Source organism: Psittacula echo, assembly GCF_963264785.1.
Source record: "Psittacula echo genome assembly, chromosome: 3".
NCBI classification, from domain to species: Eukaryota; Metazoa; Chordata; class Aves; order Psittaciformes; family Psittacidae; genus Psittacula; species Psittacula echo.
The window spans coordinates 127,041,568-127,059,679 of NC_137736.1; the positions used below are offsets into that span (position 1 = coordinate 127,041,568).

At 50.9% G+C, this 18,112-nt stretch overlaps 1 protein-coding gene across 1 annotated transcript in view; it reads right to left on the reverse strand.

Annotated features, from left to right (window-relative positions):
- The window catches only part of SLCO2B1 (solute carrier organic anion transporter family member 2B1), a gene marked incomplete at both ends in the record, with an annotated part of 43,321 nt that overhangs the window by 9,200 nt on the left and 16,009 nt on the right, over positions 1-18,112 (reverse strand). The window contains 3 exons of the mRNA XM_080612760.1: positions 161-353; positions 2,339-2,503; positions 9,358-9,466. Of these exons, the coding sequence (XP_080468886.1) occupies positions 161-353; positions 2,339-2,503; positions 9,358-9,466 (467 nt within the window). The remainder of the gene's footprint in view (positions 1-160; positions 354-2,338; positions 2,504-9,357; positions 9,467-18,112) is intronic.

Sequence of the window (18,112 nt, forward strand, 5' to 3'; positions counted from 1 at the left end):
CACAACAGCATTGATCTCTAGCCTTACTTTATCACCATTCATTATTTCTCATTCGGGAATAAGCCCATTTCTGGGTATTCTGCTTAACTCCCACCTCCACTCAATCAGTGCTCAATCAAATCACTGGGAATGACCCTCCCCATTCCCACCCTGTCAGTACCTCTCACTGTAGGTAACACCCATGACTTTCTGCGTGGGGCAGCCGAGGAAGAGGAGGGGGAAGGCCACGACCAGGCAGAGGAACATGCCAAGGACACACATAGCACTGCATTGCCTCAAGGACATCTGGAACCGCTTCAGGATGGCACCACCGACCACGATGCCGACCATGGCCCCGGGGATGTTCACAGCACCTGGGGAAAGACAGGTCCTGAACCCTGTTCTCCATCCTCTGATCCGTATCAGTCCCTTTATTATAACAAAGGCCCAGAGGGTTTGCTGTTGGGTTCCTGGTTTGTAGCATCTGTGCTCTGATGGGTACCAAGGCTTTTGCAAGGACCGGTGGGATGATGCTAAGATGCAAAACCAGCAGGACTCCACAGCAGACTGGCTGTCTTATGTATCCATGCGTGGAAGATGTAGGGACCAGTCAAAACCTGTGCTTCACCCAGCAAATGTGATTTTTCAGTGTAGACAAGGAGAAAACATCAAGTGAACCCAGAGAAGATATTAAATCTCTGTGTGATGCAGCCATCTGCCCACTTCTGTTGTCATCACTGTAAAACTGTGAAGGTTTCCATCACACACTTGGCATTCTACAAAACCCACCTTTATAACGGGATATCAAAGCACAACCTGTTTAATTCAACAAAGAATCAATGGGGAGGTTGCTTTCAGCTGATAAATACCCACACGAGGAAGGGTTTTCCAACTGCAGAAGGCTTTTTGATCTAACAGAAGAAGGCAAAACAAGATTCAGTAGCTGGGAACAAAAGCTAGATCAATTCACCCAATAAATAGGTTTCTTACCCTTTAACAGGGTGGGTAAATCAAGCCTGGGAACAGCTCAGCAGGGCACATCAGTGCAGGACACCACTGCTGCTGCCTTTAACCTTTCTGCCTGTATTTAGCTTGGGCTTTGCCATTCTGCTCCGCTCCTTTTCCTCTGATTTATTTGCTATGGACATCAGAAAACTCTTTCTTAGGAGGATTCCTGCTGTTTGTGCTAAAGTGTATTTAAAATACTTCCCCGTCTGGATCTCTGAACTCCCCAACTAATTTTACAAGAGGAGAGTGCTCTTCTTTGTACTTTTATTACCATGAGAAGATCACAGAGGGAGACCTCAGCCTTGGACAGGATATTCTGGATATTACAATGCAAGCAAAAGCAGGCTAATCTCATGAGCACATATCCTGCTCAGCACTTACTCTTTTCCTTCCTAACAACACCAGCGGCACACAAGCAGAACAACAACTACAAGCAATGAGTCTGACTATAGAAGACCTGCTGAAGAGCTCAGGCACGATCAGAGCCTGATTGGCCTCTTCCTCCAAAGTGCCTTCAAATGCATTCCTATGTTTCTGCAGGCTTTCATTTTATTTACTAGCTACTATTTAAAGATCCTTAACCCAATGATTAATGTGAGTAATCCCCACTACAGCAACACGCACAGTTCATATCCGCTGTTTCTTTGCTCCCTTGAAGCAGAGTTGGTTCCTTTCCTTGATTATACAGAACAGCTTGAGATAACAAACATCTATCCAGGTCTTAAAAGATTTTCTTCTAGCAAGAAGTGTAAAGGAAGGGAAGTAGATAGCAGCTGAGAAACTATGGGCCAGGACCTTGTGTCACCTCTGTCTCGGCTCCACAGGAAATGTTCCTTCTCAGGAATCATGGAATGGTTTGGGTTGGAAAGGACCTTAAAGCTCCTCCAGCTCCAACCCCTGCCACGGGCAGGGACCCCTTCCACTGGAGCAGCTTGCTCCAAGCCCCTGTGTCCAACCTGGCCTTGAACACTGCCAGGGATGGGGCAGCCACAGCTTCTCCGGGCACCCTGGGCCAGCGCCTCCGCACCCTCACAGGGAAGAGCTTCTGCCTTATCTCCAACCTGACCTTCCCCTGTTTCAGTCTGAACCCATCACCCCTTGTCCTGTCACTGCAGTCCCTGATGAAGAGTCCATCCCCAGCATCCTTGTAGCCCCCTTCAGACACTGGAAGCTGCTCTGAGGTCTCCACGCAGCTTCTCTTCTCCAGGCTCAACAGCCCCAACTTTCTCAGCCTGGCTCCATACAGGAGGTGCTCCAGCCCCTGCTCATCCTTGTGGCCTCGTCTGCACTAAACTGCAATCTTCAACTTATGCTCCAAGAGGTGCTCAAAAGCCTTGACAGCAGCACTCACCGATGATCATGTTGGCCAAGGATGCTGTAAGGGAGAACTGCCTCTCCAGGAACTTCCCCATGAACGTGGCTAACCCAGCAACCATGGCAGAGAGGTTGACCTGAGCCAACACCACCAGCAGGAACACGGGATGACGCAGGTTCCTCAGCAGCACCAGAGGGAAATCTGGAAGGAAAAGGGAAAACTGTTGCATAGAGAGGAGGTGTACAGCAAAGTAATCCATGGAAAGTGGCAAAACCCTGAATTTTCCTACATTTTATGCACCCAACTCATTCTTTAGGAGTGCTGAGCTCTTCTGAACATTTCATTTACAGAAGGGCAGAAGGAGTGCTTTCAGGGTTTATCATTTCAGGGCTTGATTGAGTGACCATCTGGATATTAAAAAGTCAGAATGAAGCATCATGACATTGCAAAAACTGACCTGAAAATTGAAGACCAGGGTGAGAGATGGAAGCTGATGATCGCTCATCCACCTGCCTCAGGAACCAGCCATGGGATGGGCGAATCAATGGCAGAATTAGTTGTTGCAAGCAAAAAAGTAAGGTTTTCAGTTGGAAGTGACCTGCAGTGGTCATCTGGTCCTACTGCCTGAGCAGTTCAAGGCTGACCAAAAGTTAAAGCACGTAAAGAAGGGCATTGTTCATGTGGTCATTGCCCAACATGAGAAGCGCATCCAGAGGAGCCCACAGAGCTGCTCTAAGGGCTGGAGCAGCTCTGCTCTGGAGCCAGGCTGAGAGAGCTGGGCTGGGTCAGCCTGGAGAAGAGAAGGCTCCTGAAGGGGAGACCTGAGAGCAGCTCCAGTGCCTAAAGGGGCTGCAGGAAACCTGGAGAGGGGCTTGGGACAAGGGCCTGTAGGGACAGACCAAGGGGAATGGCTTGAACCTGCCAGAGGGGAGACTGAGATGAGCTCTTAGGCAGAAGCTCTTCCCTGTGAGGGTGCTGCACCAGGATGGCTGAGAGCAACATGGAAACCTGCTTGTCTTTCCCCCACCATCCATGGGCTGAGTGCTGTGGCACCGAGTGATTATAGGGGTCATTACAAACATTCATGCCCTGAGTGAACAGGGCCTCAGTTCATTTCCCTGGAGCTTTCTGGCAGTGCTTCTGCTAAAACAAATACCAAAGGAGCTGGGAAGTCATTAAAAGTTAATTTATTTGTTTGCTGCGGTTGCAATTTCAACGTCCTTTCTGTTTCCATCATTAAAAAATATGTATTTTGAGATACATTTGGATAGGCAAGAACTGCTCCAGTGAATTCCCCTGTGGCTGAACCCTTAGTGCTTGAGGAAAGACATCTCCATCCTGCTCAGCAAAGACAGCTCCCCCCAGTGCCATGGGATTTGGGATGCCTGGTGCAGACACCCACCAGCTGGGAAGCTGCAGTTCTCCCTCCTGGAGTGATTTCTGCTTCGTGTACATCCCAAACCCACTTTCTGCTCCCCCTGAACCATCTCCTCCTCCCGTGCTCCGTATCCGGCTTTGCAGCGTGCAAGCAAAGGGCGCGCATAAGGGCAACTTCCAGACAAACACATGATGAGTTTCCCAGATGAAAGGCAATATGCTGAGGCAGAGATAAGGAATTAACAGGGAGGATTAATGCAGTGGCCTGCCATAAATTAATGGTGTTAATTCTTTGCAGCTCACAAACAATTGGGACAATCTTTATATCTGCTCCAGTACGGAGCCGCTGGGAGATTGCGGCTGCTTGTCTGGGAGTTGTCCCAAGCTATGTATTTGTTTTAGCTGTCCTAAAAGGTTGTAGGATCATGGAATAGTTTGTGTTGAAGGGACCTGAAAGTTCATCCAGTTCCAGCCTCCTGCCATGGGCAAGGACACCTTCCACTAGAGCAAGCAGTGGTCTTCACCTCTTATGTGAAGAGCACCGGTCCATCCATGGATGTCCCCTATTCAAAGGCAAAGCTCTTGTTCATGGAAGGATTGCCTCTCCAGCTCAGCACTCTGCTCTCAGGGTTAGGCAAGCAGCTAAAGACATTGGGGAGCAGCACAAGCAGGGCACAAGAGAGGGTTCAAGCATGCAAGACATGTTCAAGGACCCTGAAATACTGATATGCTGGAGAGCTGCGAGGTTAGCACTCAGCTATGACCTGCGATGATATCTCTGGGCTAGATCAAGGTGAACCCCAAAGAGGAAGGTGGGTTTACCCTTAGCTATAGAAGCATAGAATGGTTTGGCTTGGAAAGGACTTTAAGATCATGCAGTTCCAACCCCCTGCCATGGGCAGGGACACCTTCCACTGGAGCAGCTTGCTCCAAGCCTCATCCAACCTGGCCTGGAACACTGCCGGGATGGGGCATTTATCACTTCTGCTTTTTGCAGCATATACCTGCCTAGTTCTGTCAATACTTCAGACGTATTGCAAATGTGAAACCTCAACTTGCTTGCTGAAAGATCTCCCAAGAACTAATCCAGCCTTTTGTGGGGGGCAATGGGAATCTTACACTAAAACAACTCCTTTTCCATAGGGTGCTTTGGCCTTTTCAAGCACACTGCATTCTGCCACCCCAGATCAGAGCTATAAAGCTACAACAGCGAGCAGGCTCCCCACTTCATGGTGAGAAACCACCCTCTGCAACCACCATCTAGTTACGAATTCAGCCTTACAGCTCCAGAGAAGAAGCTGGGCAGGTGCTAAAAGCAAACGGAAGCTTTGGAATCATAATACAAGAATATCCTTGAAACCATCTTTAGGCACCAGTGATAAAACCCCCCAAACAAGTCACAAGCCCAGTGTTTTAATTGCTTTGAAGATCACCTTTAATGGCTTAATTCCCAGTACATGCAACAGAAGCTGCACATCCTCCCAAGGTGCTTTCAGCAGAAATTAGCAATGGAAATTACTTGAGGCTAAATCCTACCTTTTTGATTACTCTCGAGCAGGTCCAATGCCTGCAAAAGGAGCACTTGGTGAGTACAAAGAGCGGGGTGCAACCCAATGTCACCCAGAGCATCTGTGCGGGACCCAAACGTAGTCCCAGCAGTGCTTTGACTTTCCTACTTCTGACTAACTCCGGCGAGTGGATGCTGCTCCCTCCTCGGGTAACTGACCTCATTGTTTGGATCTGTCCCCAGTGCTTTGCCTGAGGATTTATCCTGCACACGGCTCCATCCTGTTATTGGTGCTTGGGGAGGGAAAAGCTCTTCCTGTCCTTGAGGCAGACTTCCCAGGGCTGTGCAAACGGCTCTCTGCTCATCACACCTTGCCCCAGGAAGACTGAAAGCCCAGAGGCTTCCAGAGAAATGGGGAACACGAAGCACCTCATGGGATGGGCTCTAACCCATCCGCATTCCACTCCCAATAAAGCAAATGGCAAATATCCCCTTCTTTTGCTCTCAGTTCTTTCCATGTGCAATGAAGCAACAGAACAAATGACAAAACCCATTTCCTTCTCTGTAATCACGCTTCATTTTGCATCATTTAAGCTGAACTAAGCGACTAAACAACATTGCTGGACATCTTTCTGCTCCAGGTCAGTTTAGTAACTTAAGGCTTGCCTCTGCCAAGCCCTTAAGAGAATGATAAACCCTTAAAGGTGCTTTTCAGCCTTATGCTACTCAAGGAGCATCGTCAAGTGCTTTGACATCCCTGTTCCCTCCAGCTGACAGGCAAAGGGACGCTTCCCAATGGGAGATGCTGCCTTCATCATGGTTCTGGTCCCAGCTTGGGTTTGCAGCCATCCCACATGGGTGGCTCAGAGGGAGAACTCTGTCTTACATGGGAAGTTGGAAGAACAGGACTGAGATATCCCATGGAAAAACCTGAGATCTTGTGCAGTCCCTGTTTGATCCAATCCCTGCTGGTATCCTAAGGCTTTCCTTCATGCCATCCCAAACAGGGGACCCACAGCCATCAGCATTGGGTAGTTCTGGGGCTGTCTCTTCCAAGGATAGCACCAAAGCACTGGGCAGCTCTGGGACCATCTGTTAAAGCTCCCCTCGAGATGCAGATGGACCAACAAGCAGATGAGGTGTTGCCAACAGCCATCTCCATCACAATGCTTAGCCCCTTGCCCATAAAACTAACATATTTTTTACAAGCTGTGAAAAAGCGTGAGCATCAAGGCTGAATTAATACACAGGTTGCTATTTCTCCTGTCAGATACGATAGGAATCTGCTTTGTGTCATTTCTGCTGATGGATTGATACAGCCCATCCCCTAAATGCCCATCTCTTGCCCTTCTGCCCCCCATGCTGCCGGCAGAGATGCCAGATGCAACCAGACAAGCCAAGGAAGTATCTCCCAAAGACTCCACAGCACAACCCCATCGCTTCCAGCCTGCTGAGAATGCAAACTGGGACCATCCTCCTTCTGGATGGGTAATCCTTTTGTACTGAGGTATGATGTACAAAAGGCTCAGTATGAGCAAGGTACAGGGACCAGACTGTCCTACAGCATTTCCCCATCACGTGTGTTTCATTCTGCCTTTCTTTTCAAACAACAGAAGGTTTAAAATTCCAAGGTGACTCAGGCTGGAAAATCTCCAGATGTTGCTTTCATAAACCATTGTGTAGAAAAGAATAGAAGAGAGGAAAGGATGCCTGGTGAGAGAAAGAATCATAGAATCCCAGAGTGGTTTGTGCTGAAGGCAGCTCAAAGCTCCTCCAGCTCCAACCCCGGCCACGGGCAGGGACCCCTTCCACTGGAGCAGCTTGCTCCAAGCCCCTGTGTCCAACCTGGCCTTGAACACTGCCAGGGATGGGGCAGCCACAGCTCCTCTGGGCACCCTGGGCCAGCGCCTCAGCACCCTCACAGGGAAGAGCTTCTGCCTTATCTCCAACCTGAACTTCCCCTGCTCCAGTTTGAACCCACCAGCCCTTGTCCAGTCCCTGATGAAGAGTCCCTCTTCAGCATCCAAAAAGAACAGAAACAGAATGAGAAAGAAGAAACAGAATAAGCAAAAAAGTCATAAAATCGGAGGCAAAATCCTCTTTCTAGTGACCTGTAGGTGAGCTAGCACTAAAGTCATAGATTCATAGAATCATAGAACCATAGAATAGTTTGGGTTGGAAAGGGCCTTAAGATCATCCAGTTCCAACCCCCTGCCATGGGCAGGGACACCTCACACTAAACCATGGCACCCAAGGCCTCATCCAACCTGGCCTTGAACACCACCAGGGATGGAGCATTCACAACCTCCCTGGGCAACCCATTCCAGCGCCTCAGCACCCTCACAGTAAAGAATTTCTTCCTTAGATCCAATCTAAACTTCCCCTGTTTCAGTCTGAACCCATCACCCCTTGTCCTGTCACTGCAGTCCCTAATTAAAAGTCCCTCTCCAGAATCCTTGTAGGCCATTTCACCCAATTGTCTCCATCTAACCACCTCATACTAGTTCCCACCCACTTTCTGGCTCAAAAAAGAGGTTTGTGTTAGAGATCCTGATAATGCATCCCTCCCCATGGCAGGGGGTTGGAACTGGATGATCTTAAGGTCCTTTCCAACCCAAACCATTCCATGAGTCTATGATTTCAGCAAGACACCAAAAATCCAGACACTTCATTTTCTTTAGGATTGGGCTTTTGGGGCTGAATTCTCAGAAACAATGAATTTCTGTTAGCACAGCTCCACAGCCCTGACAACAGCAACGCTGCAGCTCAACCACACACAACCCATTCCCTTCCCTCTTCACCCAGGAGCTCATTTCCATTCATTTTAAAGAGGCAAAGAGCAGCATCGGTGTGAAAATCCCATCCGAGGGCGATAAATCTGTTCCCATCACACGGGGTTTCTAAATGACAATGCAACAAGGTCAGTGCGGGGATAAACCCTCAGCTCGCTCCTCTAATTTAGCATTAAGGTAGCGAGCAAACAGTGCAAGGAGCAGAATACAAACCTGCCCACGCTGCTGTGGCCGTGCCTGCCCTGCACTGACCTCAATAATACAGAGAAGTTCCAATACATTAAAGGGATGATATCCAGGAGATAGGGATGAAGTTGCCATGGGTTGGCTTCAGAAGGTCACTTTCCTTCAGTAATTGCCAAAGTGCAGAGTGTTTCCTTCAACAAAAACAACCCAGAGCAGGCTAAAGCCCAGCTGAATCCCTGCAGCACAAAGAGCCCACTCAGTGCTAACCAAGACATTGCCCTGGGTTAAAACCACCCCAGACAAACACGCAGCTGGTTTGAATTGCTCAGACCCTGGATCTCCTTGGAAGGACAGGGAGGGCGCCTGGCTTGGGTGTTGTCACCAGCCTTGGAAGAGGGAGTCTGGGGAGGTTTTTGGGGGTGATGCTGGGGGTCTGATTCTCACTGACCTGAGAGATGGGCAAAGGCAGCTGGATGCACCCATACTGCAAAACCCCTCTAAATGGGGCTCTTTCCTTTCCCGTGGCTTGCACCTTGCACCCTTTTCCTGCCTGGTTTGGGGCTCTGATGAGGTTTTGCATTCCCTTTCCCACAGCCTAGACAAGCCACAAAGCCACACAACACTGCAAGCTACCAACCCCAGATGCTTTGATCAGCATGAGATGGAATGGACTAGTGTGGACGTGATGGAAAGCATCTGCTGTGAGCAGACCAGGAAGAGACCTGCAGATCTAATTATACCTCTGCTATGGAGACAGGCTGAGAGACCTGAGAGCAGCTCCAGTGCCTAAAGGGGCTGCAGGAAACCTGGAGAGGGGCTTGGGACAAGGGCCTGTAGGGACAGGCCAAGGGGAATGGCTTGAACCTGCCCGAGGGGAGACTGAGATGAGCTCTTAGGCAGAAGCTCTTCCCTGTGAGGGTGCTGAGGCGCTGGCCCAGGGTGCCCAGAGAAGCTGTGCCTGCCCCATCCCTGGCAGTGTTCAAGGCCAGGTTGGACACAGGGGCTTGGAGCAAGCTGCTCCAGTGGAAGGGGTCCCTGCCCGTGGCAGGGGTTGGAGCTGGAGCAGCTTTGAGGTCCTTTCCTACCCAACCATCCCATGACCGCAAGTCCCTGCACTGCCCACTGCCAGGACGTGTGTTTGTGCAAGCAGAGAGACCCCATCCAAGCGGGAGGCCGGGGATGCAGACACTTACGTTTGATGAACTTGGTTAGAGAGAGGTTTTGCACGTGTTCAGATCTCGACCTGAGCTGGCTGAGCACATCCTCGCTCTTCTTGCTGTCACTTTCCATCCCATTCGCCACCTGGGGACACACAAAAGGCTGTCACTGCACTGACCATGCCATTTCCCACTCTACTCGCTGTATCTCTCCCCCATCATGCCAGACAGCAGCCCATCTTGGAGATGGAGTCTGCAATGCTTTTGGGCTTGGCCAGCGCTGTCCATGTCCTGTGGGGTGGGATCATCCATGCATACATCTCTGTTACAGGGATAAGAGCCCCCTTCCCCACCGTAATTAATCCCACTTCCTAAATATCAAGCTAGGCCATTACCCGGGTACAGCACAGCATGTCCTCAGCTCCCATGAACATGGGAATTCAAGGGGTATAAGTCTGTGCATCCAGAAAGCTGGATAACCTCAGGGAGATGTCTTTCTTCCCCACAGGGTCTGGTTTACCCATGGGGAGGGGGGAAGGAAGCACAGGAACTGAAGGAGCAATGATCCTAGACCTCCAACCAAAGGTTTGGATGCTGGGTCTGGATGGAGGATGAGCATTTCCCCCACATCTCCATATATACCATTACAAGCTGCTGTGTGAGTGCCTCTGCCCACACTGGTCCATGGAACGGGACAGATCCTGCAGCTCTCTCGGTTTTATCCTTCTCTATGCAGAAGAGCAACACTTTGCTGCTGGAGGTCTGATGGATCCATGTATCTCTGCTTAATTTAGCCTCATCCAGTGTTTAGAGCTCTGTGGATCACTAACCTGGGTGCCCACAGGACCTGGTGCTGCTGCTCAGAAGCAAAGAGATGCTGATGGAAGATGGACAGCTCGAATCATCCAAGATCCATTGCAGCCTCATTAGATGACTGCACATCCGAGGCAAGTGTCCAGCACCCCAGGGCATCATTCCCCTGCCAGCAAGCAGCAAGCCAAGGGAGAAGAGGATTTCTCCCTTGGCTATCACATCCCCTGCTCTACAGGCTGCTAGGGAATCACTGGGATGGAGGGCTTTAATGACATTAGAGGTGCTATTATCCATATGCAATAGCAGAAAGTGTTCAAGAGCATGGTTTTCATGGAAAACCGCAGTGTTTTTAGCCCAAGGGCCAGAGGCAGCAGCTCAGTCTCTGACATCCCACATTGGCTGCAGCAGCTCGGTCTCTGGCAACGCGCAACGGCTCAGCAGCAGCGCTGTGGTAACAGCCAGCACCAGTTTACTGAGGCAGACAAATGGGTTCATTCAACAGAAATTAGATGCTCTTAATTCATGGAGAGAACTGGGCAGCTCTTGGGCTAAAATGGTCTCTTTTCCTCTGAAAACAAGACTGATTATTAAGCACCGAGGAAGTCAAAACATCCCGTGCTGCAGCTCCCACCTTCCCTTGTGGAACAGCCTCTACAAGGGGAAAGTGATAACCCCCATTTCATGGCTTCTACTGCTGGAGATCAGGGTTTAATAAACCTCTCAAATGTGACTCCTGTGAGGGTGCTGAGGCGCTGGCCCAGGGTGCCCAGAGAAGCTGTGGCTGCCCCATCCCTGGCAGTGTTCAAGGCCAGGTTGGACACAGGGGCTTGGAGCAAGCTGCTCCAGTGGAAGGGGTCCCTGCCCGTGGCAGGGGTTGGAGCTGGAGGAGCTTTAAGGTCCCTTCAACCCAAACCATTCTGTGATGCTGTGAAAGACAAACTCCAGCTTCCTTTCACTTTACAATCAGGGTACAAACTCTCCTCTCTGCTCTAAAACGGCAGTGTTTTCCAGAAATACATCCAAGCTGTTCACTGTGGCTTTCTCAGCTTCCAGCTCTTTGTCCTTCAGAGAGGAATCACTCTGCTGGGCACTCTCTGCTCATCCAGAAAACCACAAAAAGCCCCAAATCCCCGAAATTCCCCGCTCTGGAATGCCTCTGTGTGAGCATGACCCCTGCAAGTGGGATGTTCCTGTGCACATCTGGCTTAGCACCCACCCGAGGAGCAGCTGCTGTCTGCACATGCAGCCAAGCCCTCGAGGAGGAGGAGAACTCCTCTCCCCAAGCTGGCTTGGACCCCTGGTGTATTTACTTGCTGTCTGAAAGGATCAGGAAATGCATTCCTCTGGGATGAAGCAGGGACATTCACATGCTGGGAAACAAGATGCAGAGGGAGCGGGATGAATCCTGCTTCCTCACTGTGGGTGGGGAGGAGAAGGATGCTGGGTCTGCCATCAGAGATGCTCAAGCCCTGCTGGCGATGCTGTGCTCCTGCCACAGAGGATTTCAGCGTTACTCAGAGCAGGCTGGAGTTGGAAGGTGCGATACCATGGGCTGATTGCTCAGCACTGCCCTGACTCCAACAGCACCATGCCAAAGAAGACCAGACAAATGTGGGGAGCAGCTTACAACGTGCCCCCACGCTTGGATTTTTCAGGATGATTCCTCAAAGGATGAGTGCGTGTCCATCAGTGAATGGACTCCCATTGCACCTCATGTTTTTGTAAAGGGATTTTGTCTATAGCCATCGTGTCTAGCCTCGTGTGGGGATGGTGGAGGCTTTTGAGGAAGGAGGATGAAGCTGCTCCATGCTTTCCATTAGGAAGAGCACCCCTAACCTGAGATCAACCTGAGAAAAGCCAGAGAATCGCAGCCTGGTTTGGGTTGGAAGGGACCTTAAAGCTGATCCAGTCTCAACCCCCTGCCACGGGCAGGGACCCCTTCCACTGGAGCAGCTTGCTCCAAGCCCCTGTGTCCAACCTGGCCTTGAACACTGCCAGGGATGGGGCAGCCACAGCTTCTCTGGGCACCCTGGGCCAGCGCCTCAGCACCCTCACAGGGAACAGCTTCTGCCTAAGAGCTCATCTCAGTCTCCCCTCGGGCAGGTTCAAGCCATTCCCCTTGGCCTGTCCCTACAGGCCCTTGTCCCAAGCCCCTCTCCAGGTTTCCTGCAGCACCTTTAGGCACTGGAGCTGCTCTAAGGGCTCCCCAGATCCTTCTCGTCTCCAGGATTAAAGGCATGCAGCCCTGTTTCCCTGCATGGGCATGAATAAATGAGGTACGAGCAGGGCTGAGACCAGGACTTGCTTTGCAGGAGAAGCATCTTCCCTGCGAGCCAGGCTCTGCTCTCCCCCTCCTGCCGCTGCACCTGCGAGAAGGGCAGCCAGAGGTGCTGCAGCCTGGTTCTATTCAAGCACAGCCCTGGAGAAGGTGATAAAAGCCGGGCTCTGTGGCTGAGAGGTTTTCCTTGCTCAATGTGAGGCTGCTGGAGCGTTTCCCTGTGGCTGCGCATCCCCTGGCGCTTCCAGCTCGGTGCTAAACAAGGTCAGGGAGGAGCTATTTTCATCTGAAGCAAACAAAAAGCAAAAGCCCTTGGCGTGCAAAGGAATCCGTTTCCTCCTGACAAGGTCACGCTCCCCACGACACATCCCTGTGACTCTTCCAGGAAGTGTGGGTCCCACCAGGGACCTGGCTTCCTAGAGCGTTCAACAACCAGCCCACAGGCACCTTGCTCACGTGTAATGGGATGGTTGTATTCAGCCACCATCTATAAAGCTCCCTAAATGTAGAGATCATCCCATTCCTGCCAATAGCACCTCCACACCCTGCTCTTGTGCCCCCGTTACCTCCCTAGATAATGCCCTGTATAAACCTAGGCTGCCTTTGCCTTGACAAGGTTTAATGGGGCAGCCTCAGAGCATCCCAGGGGCAGAAGTTTCCAGGCTAAGCCTCAGATTCCGCTGTTCCCTCTCTTTAACCTTTCCCTACCAACTGCTAACCCCAACTGGAGCAGGCATCGAGGAAAGTTCCCCATCATCTCCCATGTCAGCATCACTGGAAGCACACCAGGTCCCTGCTGAACAAACAGGGGAGGGTTTGGATAAATGCTGCAATCCCCACACACACACTGGAGATGTTAGTTTGCACTGCCCCAGCACAGTTGCGCAATGTCTCTGCCTGCACTGAAGGGTCAGATCACTGCTCCAGCACCTCCCCACTGATCCAGGACCCAGAACAACCCCAAACAGAGCTGTTTGTACCCTGAAACAACCTCTGTGGGTTGGGAAGGGGATGGGAAGTCCCCGGCGAGCCCGGTGAAGGGCAGGAGGCTCCCTGCAGGCTCAGACATGCTGGTGCAATCCTGTGTGCAGCCAAGAGCAGCATCCATGCGGCATCCTCAGGGCAGCGCAGGAGGGGTCCTGGCTGCATTGTACCTGCAGGAGCTTCTACTCATCATAACCCTTCTGCCTTGGGACTGGAGGGACAGGAGTTGCCTGGACCTCGCCAAGCAAGGCCACCTCCATTAGGAATGGTGATGTCCGGACATCTCTTCCAGTGTGGCTTAATAGGGAAGCACTGCTGAGAGGGACTGACACCCAGAGAGGGTTGTGTGACAGCTCCAGGGCCTGGACACGACCAGGACATGTAGACCTGCTTCCCATAAAACCCATCCCAGCTTTCTCATGAGGCATCTGTTTGCAGATGACAAGTGCTGACATTACAGGAGAGGCTTTGTCAGGGCAAGGAGGAAGCGTCTCTCACTCACCCCCTTTGCATGGGCTGGGGAGATGCTTGGTTCTGTGTGACTGTGGAATGTCACAGAATGAAACCTGAACCGGGGGATAATGGGGTGGAAAAGACAGATCTTGTACAAGAGAAATGCTGAGCAAGGGCAATGCTCCTGCTTTTGTTTGAGGTGCTCCTGAGATCACCTTTCTGCTTTGCAACCCTTTTCCCATCACCTGTGGAGATGCAGTGACTGGGGAGGTGCTTTACCCTGCTGCAATACAACAGGCAATGAGCCTGCAGCAAACAGACACAGTGCCCAGGAAAAAGCCTTTCCTAAAGGGAAAGTCTTTAGCAGTCAGAATACAACTGCCTGTGTTGGGACACTGTAACACCACCAGATAGTAAAGAATGAGCTAAACTTTGGCTGCTCAGCAGCTGGAAAGTGCTCAAATGCTGTAGTTCCCCATAAGCCAGGGCACAATCCCAAGAAAAGAGTTCAGGTTCATGGAGGCAGGATTAAACTGGAATTATTGGGAAATACTGGTTTTGACTGGAAGTAGTTTGTCCAGTAACAGCCTCATCCTCCCATCCCCTGCCTGTGATCATGATGGAACTGGATGAGCTTTAAGGTCCATTCCAACCCAACCATTCCATGATTCTATGACAACTTTATAGCTTTGCTGTGATCATCCCTTAATGGGCTTATTTGGGATGCTTTGGTGCTAGAAACTCACTGACAAGTATCAAAGCAGAGAAATAAAAATGCTCTGTGTCTGGAGTGATTGATATATGAAAAGAAAGATCAAAAGAGAGAGCTCTGATGATCATTGATGTTAACCCTGAGTGCACAAATCATCCCAGGAACTTCAAAGGAAGAGGCTATCAAATAAAAGAGAAGCTGAAATGTGGTCATAGAATAAGTAATCGAGATCTGTCTTGGCTGATGGGAGGAGGCAAATAAGCTTCGAAAGAGGCAGAGGGATGTGCTGCTAGCCAGTGCTTCCTGGATGATGCCCATTGAGGTGGATGGTGTTTGGTATGGATTTACCACCAAGGGCTCAGATAAGCTAAATAGAGTAAGGCAGGAGAAAGGAGGACAAATGAAGGTAGGGTGAGGGTCAGAGAAGAGGAATAATCCCTATGGCAGGGAGAAGGACTGAGCCATGGGCCTGTCTGCACCACTGGGATCTCGTCTGGTAGACTGTGCAGCAGTGGAATGCATCCACAGCTCAACGTGGACACGTTACTCCCAGGCAGGCTCATCATCTACTGAGACATGCAGGGGTCTGCAAGCAGCAAGAGGCACAAAGACAGATTGACCTTTTGGCCTCCAAGAAGGAATCCTATGGCTGGTGGTGCAGAATCATCTCAGCCTCTTCTCTGGACAGCGCAGGTCTGTGCTTTTCCTATGTGTTGCTATGGCTGACGTGCCTACAGGTGTTTGCTGTGGGTAAGATGCTGTGCTGGGGCTTTACAAACACGGTGGGAAAACCCAGCTGATGCTTCAAGCGCTTGCAGCTTGCGGCTGCTGGTTGCTTTATCCCTGCTTTAGACAGGAAGAAGCCCTGAAAGCAAAGGCAGCAAAGGAAATGCTGATTGTCTTTGAAGCTGCAGCTGTACTTAGACAGGGTTGACCCCAAGGTTATCACAGTGTCCATTCTTGCTGATCTGCTGGTCTGTAAAACCCTGTGCTGACCCCATCCCTCCCTTCCCCTCTGCTGCATGTCAGGGGATGGGGCTTCAGGCTGCAGAGACAGCACAGGGATCCCACCCTACCTCACTGCAATGCCACATCTGCCCCTCTCCATCCCAAACCAGAGCCGAGCACAAGAAGAAACAACAGCTTTGCTCTGTGTGGTGAGAAGATACCTGGGTGCAACCTGAAAGCTGCAGCACGAGCTACTGAGGTACCAGGGACCTACTGGGAAAGGGCATCTGCTCCAGCTGGGGCAGAGGAAGGGCCATGGAGATGCTCTAAGGGCTGGAGCAGCTCTGCTCTGGAGCCAGGCTGAGAGAGCTGGGCTGGGGCAGCCTGGAGAAGAGAAGGCTCCTGAAGGGGAGACCTGAGAGCAGCTCCAGTGCCTAAAGGGGCTGCAGGAAACCTGGAGAGGGGCTTGGGACAAGGGCCTGTAGGGACAGGCCAAGGGGAATGGCTTTAACCTGCCCGAGGGGAGACTGAGATGAGCTCTTAGGCAGAAGCTCTTCCCTGTGAGGGTGCTGAGGCGCTGGCCCAGGGTGCCCAGAGAAGCTGTGGCTGCCCCATCCCTGGCAGTGTTCAAGGCCAGGTTGGACACAGGGGCTTGGAGCAAGCTGCTCCAGTGGAAGGGGTCCCTGCCCGTGGCAGGGGTTGGAGCTGGAGGAGCTTTAAGGTCCCTTCAACCCAAACCACTCTGGGACTCTATGGTTCTATGAAAACTGGGGTCAGAGCTTTACCAGAGCTGAGTTTTACACCTGGAGACAGACATTTCCATTCTGCATCGCATGTCTTAACAGCTCTACCCATCCCTTCTGCAGGGTTTTGTCATATATCCCTGGTTGATGCTCTTTTGGAGGTGAACCCTGGCTGCAAGAAGCTCAGTTTTGGGTGCAGTAATTCAGTGGCCTTTGAGATGCTGCTGCCTCCAGCTCACTGGAGAGGAAAGGGGGCTGCCCTTCACCATGCAGGAGCAGTCATGTTCATACCCTTAGCAAACACTGATTTACCCCAAGGGCAAGCAAGAGAAAATGATTTCTAGTTTTCACTCTGCAATACCTATGGAAGATCACCCATGATAATGCAGATTATCTAGAAAACTTTGATTGCTCCTGCAGCAGACAGATGTTTTACACAGAACAGCGTCCAGCAACGTTTGTACATGAGGCTTTTTGGGTTGTTTTATTGTCTTAAGCAGAGCCCTTTACTGCTGCTCCAGCACTGATAACCCCATGGGATGGGCATGAACTGGCTCGGCTGGTCCTGGCATCACCCATCCTTCCAGGGGCTCGAATTTTGCCATCACTTCCATTATTGTCCCGTTACTATTTTTGACTAGAAGCGGTTTCCAACAGTTTTCTGGTGGAAATGGTAAAACGGGGAGAAAAGGAAGCAGGTCCAGCCTGCAAAGGGATAAATGGGTGCCCAGCCATGTGGGAGCACTCCCTGCAGTCACTCACAACCCTTCCTGCTGCCTTTATAAACCAACAGCCAACCAATCCTTCCCTGAAACTCTTCACAACAGCTCAGACTGATCAGAGAGCAGCACTTGCACACAATCAAGGTGCAGTTGTTTCAGTTCAAAGTGCATTATTTTCCCTCAAGAGCCATTTATGAAATGAATATTGCCATCAGCCCTAATAAAGGACCTTTCTCCTGAGATGCACTGTGCCACCCTTGTACATCAAACACGTTCTGCTAATATGGATCATCTGGAAGTGACCTGAAAGAGAACCAAGCTTCACGAGGACAAAGCAGGATCACCCTTATCCTCTAAACTCAGTTTACACCCCATTCCCTTGCAGGACCACAGCACCTTTGCAAACCTCACAGCATTCCCTGGAGCATTGTGTACAGTTCTGGTGTCCTCAACATAAAAAGGACATGGAACTGTTGGAACAAGTCCAGAGGAGGCCATGAGGATGAGCAGGGGCTGGAGCACCTCCTGTATGGAGCCAGGCTGAGAAAGTTGGGGCTGTTGAGCCTGGAGAAGAGAAGCTGCGTGGAGACCTCAGAGCAGCTTCCAGTGTCTGAAGGGGGTTACAAGGATGCTGGGGATGGACTCTTCATCAGGGACTGCAGTGACAGGACAAGGGGTAACGGGTTCAAACTGAAACAAGGGAAGTTTAGATTGGAGATAAGGAAGAAATTCTTTACTGTGAGGGTGCTGAGGCACTGGAATGGGTTGCCCAGGGAGGTTGTGAATGCTCCATCCCTGGCAGTGTTCAAGGCCAGGTTGGATGAGGCCTTGGGTGCCATGGTTTAGTGTGAGGTGTCCCTGCCCATGGCAGAGGGGTTGGAACTGGATGATCTTAAGGTCCTTTCCAACCCGAACCATTCCTTGATTCTATGATTCATAACCCAGGAGTAGATTACAGCACCCCCAGAACTGTAACTGGTACAAGCGGTCACATTCTCCCAGGCAGTGAAACCCAAATCTCTGTAAGAATCACTCATCCCTGTGGAAATTCAAGCAGCAGAATCAGAAATGAAGACTTATTCTGCACCAGGCAGTGCATGGGCTTGTTTAGACAAGCGAGTTTCGACACTGCCCTAAG